General features: G+C 44.3%; 1 protein-coding gene across 2 annotated transcripts in view; it reads right to left on the reverse strand.

Moving 5' to 3' along the window:
* shisa9a (shisa family member 9a) overlaps positions 1–15,087 on the reverse strand; it is a 307,558-nt gene that overhangs the window by 271,819 nt on the left and 20,652 nt on the right. For both annotated transcript variants that reach the window (XM_078418302.1, XM_078418301.1), the window contains exon 2: positions 10,316–10,440. In XM_078418302.1, the coding sequence (XP_078274428.1) occupies positions 10,316–10,440 (125 nt within the window). The remainder of the gene's footprint in view (positions 1–10,315; positions 10,441–15,087) is intronic.

Consider the following 15,087-nt stretch of genomic DNA (forward strand, 5'->3'; position numbering starts at 1 on the left):
TTTTTGTGGTTGAAAACTGCTAACTAATGGTTGTCTTTTGCTTGCAAATGGCTTCCTCGTGTTTTTGAACGTAAGCTCTTTACGGTTGATTTGTGCATCCTATTTTTTGGAGAGGCCCATATTGTATCTGATTTCCACAACTTCCTTCCTTCTTAACCCTTGAAGATGTATCCTACACAAAGGTCCCACACGTAAACGATCGCCCTCTTGAAACAGCATGACCACACATTGGTCATTTGATCCCAGCTTTCCCCTGGTGTCTTGCTTGGATTTTATCAAGCAAACAGTAGCACATTACCAACACCACATTAACACTGTGCAATATATCAATATCTGCCAAACCTTACCACCTGTCTGACCGCAATATCATTGCCAAGAAGACAGTTATACTCAATTACAATTGACATTCGCATAAAGATAAAACTTTGCATAGCCAACAAACGTTATACAACATTGGTGTGCTCTCAGTTTATTGATGAAACATTCATAAGGTCATAAGATCATAAGTGATAGGAGCAGAATTAGGCCATTCGGCCCATCAAGTCTACTCCACCAGTTAAATCAGGAGATAAAATTGGCGTGTCAAAAATGTAATGCTACGGTGGTTATGGGAGATTTCAACATGCAGGTAGACTGGGAAAATCAGGTTGGAAATGGACCCCAGGAAAGAGAGTTTGTAGAGTGCCTTCGAGATGGATTCTTAGAACAGCTTGTACTGGAGCCTACCAGGGAGAAGGCAATTCTGGATTTAGTGTTGTGTAATGATCCTGATCTGGTAAGGGGACTAGAGGTAAAAGAGCCATTAGGAGGCAGTGATCACAACATGATAAGTTTTACTCTGCAAATGGAAAGGCAGAAGGGAAAATCGGAAGTGTCGGTATTGCAGTATAGCAAAGGGGATTACAGAGGCATGAGGCGGGAGCTGGCCAAAATTGATTGGAAGGAGGCCCTAGCAGGGAAGACGGTAGAACAGCAATGGCAGGTATTCCTGGGAATAATGCAGAGGTTGCAGGATCAATTTATTCCAAAGAGGTGGAAAGACTCTAAGGGGAGTAAGAGACACCTGTGGCTGACAAGGGAAGTCAGGGACAGCATAAAAATTAAGGAGAGGAAGTATAACATAGCAAAGAAGAGTGGGAAGACAGAGGATTGGGACTCTTTTAAAGAGCAACAAAAGTTAACTAAAAAGGCAATACGAGGAGAAAAGATGAGGTACGAGGGTAAACTAGCCAATAATATAAAGGAGGATAGCAAAAGTTTTTTTAGGTACGTGAAGAGGAAAAAAATAGTCAAGGCAAATGTGGGTCCCTTGAAGACAGAAGCAGGGGAATTTATTTATTATGGGGAACAAAGAAATGGCAGACGAGTTAAACCGTTACTTTGGATCTGTCTTCACTGAGGAAGATACACACAATCTCCCAAATGTTCTAGGGGCTGGAGAACCTAGGGTGATGGAGGAACTGAAGGAAATCCACATTAGGCAGGAAATGGTTTTGGGTAGACTGATGGGACTGAAGGCTGATAAATCCCCAGGGCCTGATGGTCTGCATCCCAGAGTACTTAAGGAGGTGGCTCTAGAAATAGTGGAAGCATTGGAGATCATTTTTCAATGTTCTATAGATTCAGGATCAGTTCCTGTGGATTGGAGAATAGCAAATGTTATCCCACTTTTTAAGAAAGGAGGGAGAGAGAAAACGGGTAATTATAGACCAGTTAGTCTGACATCAGTGGTGGGGAAAATGCTGGAGTCAATTATAAAAGACGAAATTGCTGAGCATTTGGATAGCAGTAACGGGATCGTTCCGAGTCAGCATGGATTTACGAAGGGGAAATCATGCTTGACAAATCTACTGGAATTTTTTGAGGATGTAACTAGGAAAATTGACAAGGGAGAGTCAGTGGATGTGGTGTACCTCGACTTTCAGAAAGCCTTCGACAAGGTCCCACATAGGAGATTAGTGGGCAAAATTAGGGCACATGGTATTGGGGGTAGGGTACTGACATGGATAGAAAATTGGTTAACAGACAGAAAGCAAAGAGTGGGGATAAATGGGTCCCTTTCGGAATGGCAGGCAGTGACCAGTGGGGTACCGCAAGGTTCGGTGCTGGGACCCCAGCTATTTACGATATACATTAATGACTTAGACGAAGGGATTAAAAGTACCATTAGCAAATTTGCAGATGATACTAAGTTGGGGGGTAGTGTGAATTGTGAGGAAGATGCAATAAGGCTGCAGGGTGACCTGGACAGGTTGTGTGAGTGGGCGGATACATGGCAGATGCAGTTTAATGTAGATAAGTGTGAGGTTATTCACTTTGGAAGTAAGAATAGAAAGGCAGATTATTATCTGAATGGTGTCAAGTTAGGAGGAGGGGGAGTTCAACGAGATCTGGGTGTCCTAGTGCATCAGTCAATGAAAGGAAGCATGCAGGTTCAGCAGGCAGTGAAGAAAGCCAATGGAATGTTGGCCTTCGTAACAAGAGGAGTTGAGTATAGGAGCAAAGAGGTCCTTCTACAGTTGTACCGGGCCCTGGTGAGACCGCACCTGGAGTACTGTGTGCAGTTTTGGTCTCCAAATTTGAGGAAGGATATTCTTGCTATGGAGGGCGTGCAGCGTAGGTTCACTAGATTAATTCCCGGAATGGCGGGACTGTCGTATGTTGAAAGGCTGGAGCGATTGGGCTTGTATACACTGGAATTTAGAAGGATGAGGGGGGATCTTATTGAAACATATAAGATAATTAGGGGATTGGACACATTAGAGGCAGATAACATGTTCCCAATGTTGGGGGAGTCCAGAACAAGGGGCCACAGTTTGAGAATAAGGGGTAGGCCATTTAGAACGGAGATGAGGAAGAACTTTTTCAGTCAGAGGGTGGTGAAGGTGTGGAATTCTCTGCCTCAGAAGGCAGTGGAGGCCAGTTCGTTGGATGCTTTCAAGAGAGAGCTGGATAGAGCTCTTAAGGATAGCGGAGTGAGGGGGTATGGGGAGAAGGCAGGAACGGGGTACTGATTGATAGTGATCAGCCATGATCGCATTGAATGGCGGTGCTGGCTCGAAGGGCTGAATGGCCTACTCCTGCACCTATTGTCTATTGTCTATTGTCTATTCAATCGTGGTCGATCTATCTCTCCCTCCTAACCCCACGCTCCTGCCTTCTCTCCATAACCCCTGACATCCATACTAATCAGGAATCTACCTATCTCTGTCTTAAAAACATCCATTGACCTGGCTTCCAGGGGCCTTGTCCTAAGGAGGTCAAACTCCTTATTTTTAATCTGTCATTTTGTGGTGGGGCAGCCTGGAAAGTAAACTTCCACATTTTTCAGACATTTGGAATCAACAGAAATTAACATAAGACACTTTGCAAATGGCCAGGACTTCCTCTGTTAGATCGCTACTCCAGCAATCGTAGGGCTTCCATTGCTGGCGTCTCATCCAGCTGAATACCGGGGAGGAACTGTAATGTTCATGAAATATCCTTGGCTTCACTGGTACGGCAGACTGGAATTTTTGTGGATTTATCTTCCCTGAATTGGGCTTTAACGGATGAAAGGCAATCAAACAAGAATGTACTGCTTCATTATTTGCTGTTTAGATGAAAGGATTCCATTATTTTGCGGAGTATTATTCAGTCAGATGATTTATATGCACCATCACGTTTTAACTTAGAGATCTGCCGTGATGGGATGCAGTGTGACTATTTGTCATTCATTGGAAAGTGGGGAGAATGAACCATGATAATGATGGTGAAGAAGGATTGCATTAAACAGAGGAGAACACTTCACTTGTTTTCGAATGTCTCTTGAAACACTGATTGCTGACTCCATAAACGGCAATCATTCCAATACTTCCAAATGTTTTGTTTCTAAAGCACGCAAGGTTGTTTCCCAAAGGGTGCCAATGGCCAAGTCTGCATGACAACGTTTGCTGGACCAAACCATCTAGGATGATTCAAGAGCCACAACACCGATTGCTGTGAGCCTCTATGGCAGTAACAGCCTCACTCTGTCGAGACGGGAGTCACAACACCGATTGCTGCGAGCCTCTATGGCAGTAACAGCCACACTCTGTCAGGGCAATGTAACTGTGAAAGAGACACTCATTCCTTGTTGCCTTCCTCAGCTGCAATGTATTTCACTGCAATAGGTATCGTTATCACAACATTTTCTCCACAAGCTATCTATTGACATGACCACTTTTCTCTGAGAGTCTAAGGGGGGATGGCCGAATTTATAAGGTGAAGTGCACTGAGATACTTTGGGGCAAATCATGTATTAATGTGGAAGATTCTTCATCAGAACTTCAAGGGAATGAATGTCTTAAAGTCGAGGGAGTTAGCTGCAGGAGTTTATAAAACACAAAAGGGCTGCCTATCACCCTTCACGTAACGTCAACATCCAACAGGACTGTCTGATCCTCAACTGTTCCCAACTTGTTACAATGCCGAGCCAATTAATTTCCCCAAATTTCCCTCGAGATTCTCATCACTCCCATTAGCCCTGTATACATTGCAAACTCATCTTGTCTGGGAAGCCTGTCTCCTCTACTACCACCTAACCCACCAAATGGAGGACATGCAACTTTTCCCAAACATTTCCTAGTCTCTGTTATCTTGTACAATTGAAGAGTCATCAATACTCTGCTACCCATGTCCGACCTTGTCACAAGTCTCATTCAACCATGTTTACCTTACAACACATGCTCCCAATCAACCAATTGCTCAACTTGCTGCTTTAATATCACTTCATGGTCTCACCCCTCCCTAACTCGGTCATCTCTCCTCCGCCCCATCAAGCCCTGAGATAGTTACACTCTTAATCCTGCCCTCCCCTAGAGTCTAATCTCTCCTCCATTTGTACCCATGTCTCCAGCTACTAATACTCCAAACTTTGGAAATCCCTTTCCAAATCTTTTATTTTTTCACTTGAAAAAAATGCAACTTTACCTTTGACTGGGGTTTTGCTCATCTGCCATAAGTATCTGATTATGAGATTCGGAGATATTTTATAGTTTGATGCTGCCCTTTTGAAAACCCTCTGAATATTTTGCCACAATAAACAAGATCTTTACCTTGAAACATTTCTATAAGATCTGCATGGCATTTAAATATTTTGGGGGTATTATCCCAAGTACACGTTTGCATTGTGTATCATGTCACTCTCCTCCATCCTCCAAAGCTGCTACCCTTCCTTCTCTACTAGAATAGAAATTAATAGCAATGGACATGGGGAATACTGAATTGGAGATTTTCATGGAGGTCATAGTCTCAGAATTAAATGATGTTTCTTCAGGACGGAGATGAATAGACAATAGACAATAGGTGCAGGAGGAGGCCATTCAGCCCTTCGAGCCAGCACCACCATTCAATGCGATCATGACTGATCACTCTCAATCAGTACCCCGTTCCTGCCTTCTCCCCATACCCCCTCACTCCGCTATCCTTAAGAGCTCTATCCAGCTCTCTCTTGAAAGCATCCAATGAACTGGCCTCCACTGCCTTCTGAGGCAGAGAATTCCACACCTTCACCACTCTCTGACTGAAAAAGTTCTTCCTCATCTCCGTTCTAAATGGCCTACCCCTTATTCTTAAACTGTGGCCCCTTGTTCTGGACTCCCCCAACATTGGGAACATGTTTCCTGCCTCTAATGTGTCCAATCCCCTAATTATCTTATATGTTTCAATAAGATTCCCCCTCATCCTTCTAAATTCCAGTGTATACAAGCCCAATCGCTCCAGCCTTTCAACATACGACAGTCCCGCCATTCCGGGAATTAACCTAGTGAACCTACGCTGCACGCCCTCCATAGCAAGAATATCCTTCCTCAAATTTGGAGACCAAAACTGCACACAGTACTCCAGGTGCGGTCTCACCAGGGCCCGGTACAACTGTAGAAGGACTTCTTTGCTCCTATACTCAACTCCTCTTGTTACGAAGGCCAACATTCCATTGGCTTTCTTCACTGCCTGCTGTACCTGCATGCTTCCTTTCATTGACTGATGCACTAGGACACCCAGATCTCGTTGAACTCCCCCTCCTCCTAACTTGACACCATTCAGATAATAATCTGCCTTTCTATTCTTACTTCCAAAGTGAATAACCTCACACTTATCTACATGAAGAGGAATTTCTTTAGTCAGAGGGTGGTGTATCTGTGGAATTCTTTGCCACAAAAGGCTGTGGAAACCAAGTCAGTAGATATTTTTAAGGCAGATAAATAGATTCTTGATTAGTACGTGTGTCTGGGGTTATGGGGAGAAGGCAGGAGAATGGGGTTAGGAGGGAGAGATAGATCAGCCTTGATAGAATGGCGGAATAGAATTGATGGGCCAAATGGCCTCAATCTGCTCCTATCACCTATGACCTGATGACAGGTCTTCACCCTGAATGTATCTGACTCCTCCGTGAGGGTCTGATCTGTGGAATATTTCTGGCATTTTGGTTTTTTTACTTTGCCTGCATCTGCGTTATTTTGCTTTTTTTTGTTCATATCACTCAGTGCCAAGCGTCGTTTAATAATCACACCTGTGAAGCAGCTTAGTGTAGGAAAATAACTGCAGATGCTGGTACAAATCGAAGGTATCACAAAATGCTGGAGTAACTCAGCAGGTCAGGCAGCATCTAGGAGAGAGGGAATGGGTGATGTTTCGGGTCGAGACCCCTCTTCAGACCTGCTGTGAAGCAACGTGGTGAGTTTGGCGTGATTGAATGGCAGAGTAGACTTGATGGGCCGAACGGCCTAATTCTGCTCCTATCACTGATGATCTGATTACCTCGTGTGCCAGAGAAATACCAAAAAGGAGCAAATGTGGATCTGTTTGTTTTGTTGCCAGAAGCACTGATAGCTTTTATTTTCTCACAAGCAGTTGATTCCCCTCTTCCCTGAAGAGTACTACAGAATTTCCTTCAAATTGCACAAGTGCCAAGCAACAAGAAATTCACAACAGCAATTTATACTAAGGGGACATTTTAATGGTAATTCTGGATCGCTCTTATGGGGAATAGGCTCCATTAGAGTCCACATATGCAAATTCGTAGAGCTAATGGATTTGTTCTAATGGCTTAAAACAGACACAACGCATTTAATTTGTTAATAAGGAGGCATTTACAAGTCATTAGATCAGAGTTTTACAATATGCTCAGCTTTTCTTTGTTATTGTTATTTTTCTTTTTGCATTCTCCTCTGTGCATTTATTGCACACAAGAATATGTACAAGTAGAGAACCTTTAAACCCTCAAGGTTTCAATGTTTCAAGGTTTCAAGGCCGGTTTATTGTCACATGCACCAATTAAGGTTCAGTGAAATTTGAGTTACCATACAGCCATACTAAATAAAAAGCAACAAGACGCACAGCCACATAAAAGTCAACATAAACATCCATCGCAGTGGATTTCACATTCCTCACTGTGATGGAAGGCAATAAAGTTCCAGCCTCTTCCTCTTTGTTCTCCCGCGGTCGGGGCAGTGAAAGCATCTGCAGTCGGGGCGATCAAAGCCCCCGCAGCCAGCGGTCAAAGCCCCCCCCCCGTTGGGGTGATTGAAACTCCCGCGTCGGGGTGGTTGAAACTCTCTCCAGGGCATGGAGGTCCCAAGTCGGCCTCTTCTTACCTGAGACCGTGGGCTTCACGATGTTAAAGTCCACAGGCCCCGCGGTTGGAGCAAAGGGATTGCAAGCTCCGCGATGTTAAAGACTCCCGTGGCTTGGAGCGCCGGGCCGGTCTCCAGGAAAGGCCACCGACTCCACGATGTCAGGCCGCAGTGGGGACGGAGAGACGATGCGGAGAAAAATCGCATCTCCGTCGAGGTAAGAGATTGTCCCCCAACCCCCCCCCACCCACATAAAACAAACCAAGGAACGCTAAAACACACTTTTAACAGATACTAAAAATACCAAAAAGAAGACAGGACAGACAGACTGTTGGCGAGGCAGCTGCTGATATACTTATATGGAAACGCCACGAATAAGTGTCTGGGAAATGTGTGCAAGAAAACAATAGCCAGCCATGGAAATTCACGTTAAAAATTATTGATCCGACTCACAATCATCATCCATCCGAGTGATCTTTGCACAAGAACATAAGAACACAAGTAAATGGGAACAGGAGGAGGCCATCAGGCCCTTCAAAACTGCCCCATCTGTTACTATGATCATGACTGATAGACACAAAATGCTGGAGTAACTCAGTGGGACAGGCAGCATCTCTGGAGGGAAGGAATGGGTGAAGTTTCAGGTCGAGACCTTTCCTCAGTCTGAAGAAGGTGCCTCGACCCAAAACGTCACCCATTCCTTCTCTCCAGAGATGCTGCCCGTCCCGCTGAGTTACTCCAGCATTTTGTGTCTACCTTCGATTTAAACTGGCATCCTCAGCTCTTTCCGACACACGATCAAGGCTGATCTATGCCAGTCTCAACTTCTCCTCTGCACCTTCTACACTCCCGATCCGTGATCTATGATCATTCCTTGGTCTATCAAATATTTATCTGCACCTCTTCTCAAGATCCTGGGTCCGCCATCCGCTGGGGCAGAGAATGCCAGAGATTCATCACCCCGAGAAAGAAGAAGAAACGTCTTTGTACCTGAGTTGTGAATGACTGGTTTCCCTGAGAAGGTTCTCTCTAATATAAAAACACCCCAACATCCTCCATGTCCAGCCCCTTTAGGATCGTCTATGCTTGATTAAGATCACCCCTTCATTCTTCCCAAATCCAAGAATACAGGCTCAAACCACTCTCTCTTGGCAAGAGATCCTCTCCAACCGGGAATTAACTTGGTGAATCACCAGGTTATATACCTGTACACTGCCTGTATATCTGTTAGTATATCTTTTGTTTTGGAGAGAAGACCAAAACAGTACACAGCATTCCAGATGAAGCCTCTCACCCACACCTTGTACAATTGAAACAAAACACTTATTTTTAAACGCTCTTGCAATGAAAGCCACAAATGTTGTTTGCCTTCTTCACAAATTGTTAGACCGACCTGTTAGCTTTTTGTGATTCACACACTATAGAATCTAGATCACACTGGCCTTCACTCACTGACAGTCTCTTTCTATTGAGATATAATCTGCCTTTTTTGATTTCTCCTACCAAAGTGCATGACCTCACACCTCCCACACGATGCTTCATGTGCCAGTCCTTTGCTCACTGACTCAATCCATCAACATCCTGTGGCAGAAACACAACATCCTTCGCACAACATGCCCTTCCTTCTACTTTCCTATCACCAGCAAATGTGAATATCTTACAAACACTTCCTTAGTCCAGGACATTAATGCAAATAGTGATCAATGGTGGGCGAAGAACTGATCCCTGCGGTAGTCCGGTTGTTACCTCCTGCCACTCTGAAAGGGAACCATCCACTCCAACACCATTATTCCATGATGCTGTTGGTTTTCAATCCAATCCAACACACTTCACCTGATATTGCGGCCACTTGCAGTATTTTATGCACCAGCCTCTTATGTGGCACTTGTCATTGCCTTTTGGAACTTTACATGCACTACATCTACAAGTATCCTCTGCCAACTCTCCTTGTTGCACCCTCAAAGGATTTCGGAGAATTTGTCAAACATCATTACCTTTCACAAAATCATATTGACTCGGTTGAATTTTATTCCGCTTCCCCACACGATCAGGTCTTTCCTCTTTGATCACTGACTGTAGTTCTTTGCTTTCTACCGCTCATGTTTTACACACAAAAAATGGTCCCATTGACAGTTTTCCAAACTTCTGGTTCCACCCCTCTTCTTTCCTTGTTCAGCACTTGCCCATTTCCCTTCCTTCAACCACACAAAACTGGAAGGGGAAACATGAGGCTGATCCGAAGCCAAAGCTGTTCCGATTGGAAGTCAATGGAGAGACGACAAACTTCGCCAAGGCTGAAGAATCTCATTTGCCATTGAATGAGCTTGCAGCAAGATTGTCAGGTTATGAGGCAGCCATCTTGGATATCAGAATGACATAAGTTAGGAGCATAAGTGAGCCAGTCAACCTTTCCCTGTACCACCATGACCATGGCTGGTCATCTATCTCAACGTTTCTGCTCTCTTGCCCCATATCTCTTGATGTCATTTGCACTCGGAACTTTATCTATTTGCCATTCGTCGACTGAATTCTACTCAAGCAAAACACAGTAAAACAGTAGAGTTTACAATTTACACTCTTGTCAGGACGAATGACATAAAAAGACTTGAAGTGACATTTTCGAAGTATGTTTCAGGAAACTCTTCAAGAACAGACTAACAACCCATCCTGCCATTGTCCACAGTTAACATTTCCACACAAGACTGTCAAATCGAAGAACTTACCAAAATTGTCCCTTGAAGTGATGGGCTGCATGCTTTCATGCTGCACGTGAATTGCAACTTTCCCATCTCTCTCTAAATGACTGGTGGTACATTGTCCCTGCTGCTTCATCGCGTCAGTCAGAGCCCTGAAAAGAGAACATTTCTTACAGATTAAAGGAACCTTCATTCCCCCATGCAAAGCAGTGAACATTCATCTCATGAGTGGGCTTGACTGGACTCTGCAGCATTGACATCATTGACACACAGAGGTGGGTCACATCAAATCAAAAATAAACTGAAATACATCTGACGAGAAGAGCTTTCTTCCTCAAAATCCTCATAAATGGAGTAACTCAGCGGGACAGGCAGCATCTCTGGAAAGAAGGAACAGGTGACGTTTCGGGTCGAGACCCTTCTTCAGACTAGTCAGGGGAAAGACTGAAGAATTCTTCTTCAGTCTGAAGAAGGGTCTCGACCCGAAACGTCACCTATTCCTTTTCTCCATAGTTGCTGTCTGACCTGCTGAGTTACTCCAGCTTTTTGTGTCCTTCTTCGGTTTAATCCAGCATCTGCAGTTCCTTTCTTCCAATCCATCTTACCTTCCACCTTGCCACAACACATTACCTTATTTTGCTTAGGGAAACGTGGAAGGTAAGGTGGATTAGAAACGGCGGGACTGAGATCACTAATCAGGATGGCCAAGCAAAGACTCCTGTTCCCCTTGTGACATTGACGCTGTACTTTTGCAAAGCAGTAATTGTACGGCACATTGACCATAACATGGGCACTGACCTCCACGTATGACCCAATACCAATTCTGAATTGCTAATCCTCCCAATCCATTTAGAGTGGAAGTGTGTTGAAATCCCACAGAAATTCACGGCCCCATAATAGGTTGAATGATGCCAATATGATTTCCCTCCTTCCTACAGTGATGGTGCATCCTCTCCACTTCTAGCACTCATGATGTTTAAAGGAAAGAAAAATAACTAAAATATTAATCCTCTGTGTTCAATCAAAATTAAAGTGAACCGTTTCTAATGGTTGAAGGATTAGACAATAGACAATAGGCAATAGGTGCAGGAGCAGGCCATTCGGCCCTTCGAGCCAGCACCGCCATTCAATGTGATCATGGCTGATCATTCACAATCAGTACCCTTGAAAGCTAGATGGCAAAGTTTAAGGTAATTGGCAAAAAAAATTGGTGACGTTTGTCAAAGGAAATTAGATTTGGAATGCCCAGCTGATGGGGTGTTGAACATTGATTTGGATGTGCCTCCAAAAGAAATTAGATAAGTACTTGGTGCAGCGGTAGTGTTGCTGCCTCACAGTGCCAGGGACCTTGAGTTCGATCTTGACTACAAGGGCTGACTGTACAGAGTTTGTACATTCTACCTGTGACCGCCTGAGTTTTATCCAGATGCTCCGGTTTTCTCCCACCTTCCAAAGACGTGGAGTTTGTAAGTTACTTGGCTTCTGCAAATTGTCCTTAGTGTGTAGGATAGAGTTAGTGTACCGGCCGAAGGTATCACAAAATGCTGGAGTAATTCAGCAGGTCAGGCAGCATCTCTGGAGAGAAGGAATGTGTAACGTTTCGGGTCGAGACCCTTCTTCAGACTTCTCTCCAGAGATGCTGCCTGACCCGCTGAGTTACTCCAGAATTTTGTGATACCTTCGATTTGTACCAGCATCTGCAGTTATTTTCCTACATTAGTGGACAGGTGATCGCTGGTCAGTGCGGACTTGGTGGGCCGAAGGGCCATGCTGTTTCTCTACACTAAACTTGAAGAAGATATTACAGGGATATTGGAAAAGAGTAAAGGAGGTGGAGTAATCAAACTGGTTTTCAAATGAGATACCACCTGCTCACTGGGTTGTGCAGGATCAGCTATTTTTCCCTGTTATTCTGCAATTCCAACACCCAAGATATGAACGGAATTTGTAGCATGGAGATGGTGGATAAAATGGAGTTTGTTACCAGATCTATTCCAGTTTGCAGGAGTTCCTGCAAAACATCCAGAAAAATGTGCCAGTTCAAGTGATGCTGGCAGAAACAAGGAGTTAGAAAGAATTTCCTAACAGATTCGAGGTTTTAAGAGTGATGGATGTGGTTTGTTAAATACACTTAGCATGGGACACATATTAACAGTACTATCGTCAACAGTCTTCTAAAGCTTCAAATTCCTAGGCATGCATATTTCCGAAGATCTTTCCTGGACCCAGCACACTGATGCAATTAGAAATAAAGCACATCAACGCCTCTACTTCCTGAGAAGATTACGGAGATTCGGTATGTCAGAGAGGATTCTCTTGAACTTCGACAGGTGCGCAGTAGAGAGCATATTGACTGGTTGCATCATGGCCTGGTTCAGCAACTTGAACGTCCATGAGTGAAGAGGACTACAAAAACTGGTGATCACTGCCCAGTCCAACACCGGCTCTGACCTCCCCACCATCGAAGGGATTTATCGGAGTCGCTGCCTCAAGAAGACAGCCAGCATCATCAGAGCCCCACACCACCCTGGCCACACTCATTTCACTCCTGCCATCGGGAAGAAGGTCCAGGAGCCTGAAAACTGTAACTTCCAGGTTCAGGAACAGCTTCTTCCCTACAATCATTGTTATTAAACACGACAACCTCAAATAAGCTCTGAACTACCTAGACTATTATTGTCATCATTGCACTATCATTGTTTGTTTTTTATGTGTACATATGCGTGTGTGTATATACACACACTGAACTTTTTTTCTCTCGTTTATTATATTGTTTACAGTGTACTATGTTTACATATTCTGTTGTGCTGCAGCAAGTACGAATGTCATTGTTCTATCTGGGACATCTATATACTAAAACTCTCTTTTGTTTGTTTGTTTGTTCCTGAACTACAGCCAAAACGGTACACGATAGCGCGACAATTTTAGGCCCACCTTACTCACCGTCATCCCTTTGGTGCTAATGGAAGAAGTTTCATTGAAATCGGTAATATATTTTTAAAGTTATTCACATTTTAAAGCTTAAGTCTATCTCCGAGGGAGGGAGAGGGGAGGGAGGGAGAGGGGGAGGGACGGAAGGAGGGAGGGAGGGATAGGGGGGTTGAGGGGGATGGAGTGGGGGGGAGGGAAAGGGGTGCAGGGGAAAGGGGGTAGGGGAGGAAGGAGGGAGGGGGGAGGAGGGATGGGGAGAGGGCGGAGGGGGGAAGGGGAGGGGGAAGGGGGTGGAGGGGGGAGGAGGGGAGAGGAGAGGGTGCTGCACCAATGCAGGAGAGGTTTGGGGCCAACTTGGTCTAGTATGGCAATAAAACACTCCTGACTCTCTTGACTCTTGAATTGGAAGTACAGTAAAAATTCCAATATCTAGCACATGCTGGACTTGACAGATTCTGGTGAATCAAATCAGTCGGTAAACTGACAGGCAGCTCAGACTCTCTAATGGCCAGGTCGATTCAACAGGCCAACTTTTCCCAGTGAAATGGCCAGGGGGGGGCAGTGCTGCCGGGGATCACCACAGCACTCCAGCCCCTCTGTAAAAAAAAGCCAAAATAAACAGAGGGGAATTTTAACTAGTGGGGAATTTAACAGCGGCTGCTCTGGCACCAGTGACAGCTCTGGCAGCTAAACAATTACCACTGCAACACTGGAAATGGCAGTTGGTGACTGGAGCATTCAGGATCGCAAAATGCCAGACAACCAAGACTTCCTTCTCTCCTGAGATGCTGCCTGACCTGCTGAGTTACTCCAGCATTTTGTGAATAAAAGACTTTACTGTCTATTGTTCTCCAACCAAATATTCATTCAGATGGATCCATGTTCACCACCAGTAAAGTGTAAAGACCAGTAATAGCTGCCTGCGTCTTTCAGACTGGTGGTAAAGTAGTAACCCCCTCTAATGATACGTCCATGTGCTCAAAAGGATAACTGCATGCACTGACCACTCAGATACACAAAATCATTGCTCGGTCTATCAAGGCTCCAGTAAAAATGCCTTCGCCACCCTTCCCTTAAGCTTCTGCAAATGTTATAGACAATAGACAATAGACAATAGGTGCAGGAGGAGGCCATTCGGCCCTTCCAGCCAGCACCACCATTCAATGTGATCATGGCTGATCATTTTCAATCAGTACCCCGTTCCTGTCTTCTCCACATACCCCCTGACTCCGCTATCCTTAAGAGCTCTATCTAGTGCGCTCTGCATTGGATGATATTTTGGCTTTGGATACTCTTCCTCCTATTTTTCGCTTGGTTAATATGGCTCCCTTTAAAGCACAGGACTCTCTGAAGACTTATCTCACTGCCACTTGTAACAGTTTCCCATCACTGTTCCAATAACACCACAAGTTATCCCATCATCCAAAGCGTGCATGCCTTACAGTTTAGCACTCCACAGTAATTCCCTGCTCTGCTTTCCACAGTTCAAGGTCAACCTTTCAGAACCAAGTTTTTATGCCCCAGGTAATGTTTTTCAATCTAACCAGTACTTCCTTGGAATTCCTCCAAACAGCTTAAAGAAAACAAATTATCCCTAACTTATTTATTCTTTAAATCCAATATTACCAATATACAAAACAACTCAAAATCCTTCAAATCATTTTGTTGGCATATGATTTGACTTTTTCTGCTGGTACTCATTTTAGTTCATAGATACAGTAGATAGAACCATTTTTGCACTTTGAACCTTGTGGATGCTCATATCTCGATGTCTTTTTGTCTCATAGTTTAGCTCTTCAAACTGACTTTTGGTTTTCTATTACCTCTGGGTGATGGATTTAATAAATATCTCCCATTTCATTACATTA

The sequence above is a fragment of the Rhinoraja longicauda genome, chromosome 21, assembly GCF_053455715.1.
Source record: "Rhinoraja longicauda isolate Sanriku21f chromosome 21, sRhiLon1.1, whole genome shotgun sequence".
NCBI classification, from domain to species: domain Eukaryota; kingdom Metazoa; phylum Chordata; class Chondrichthyes; order Rajiformes; family Arhynchobatidae; genus Rhinoraja; species Rhinoraja longicauda.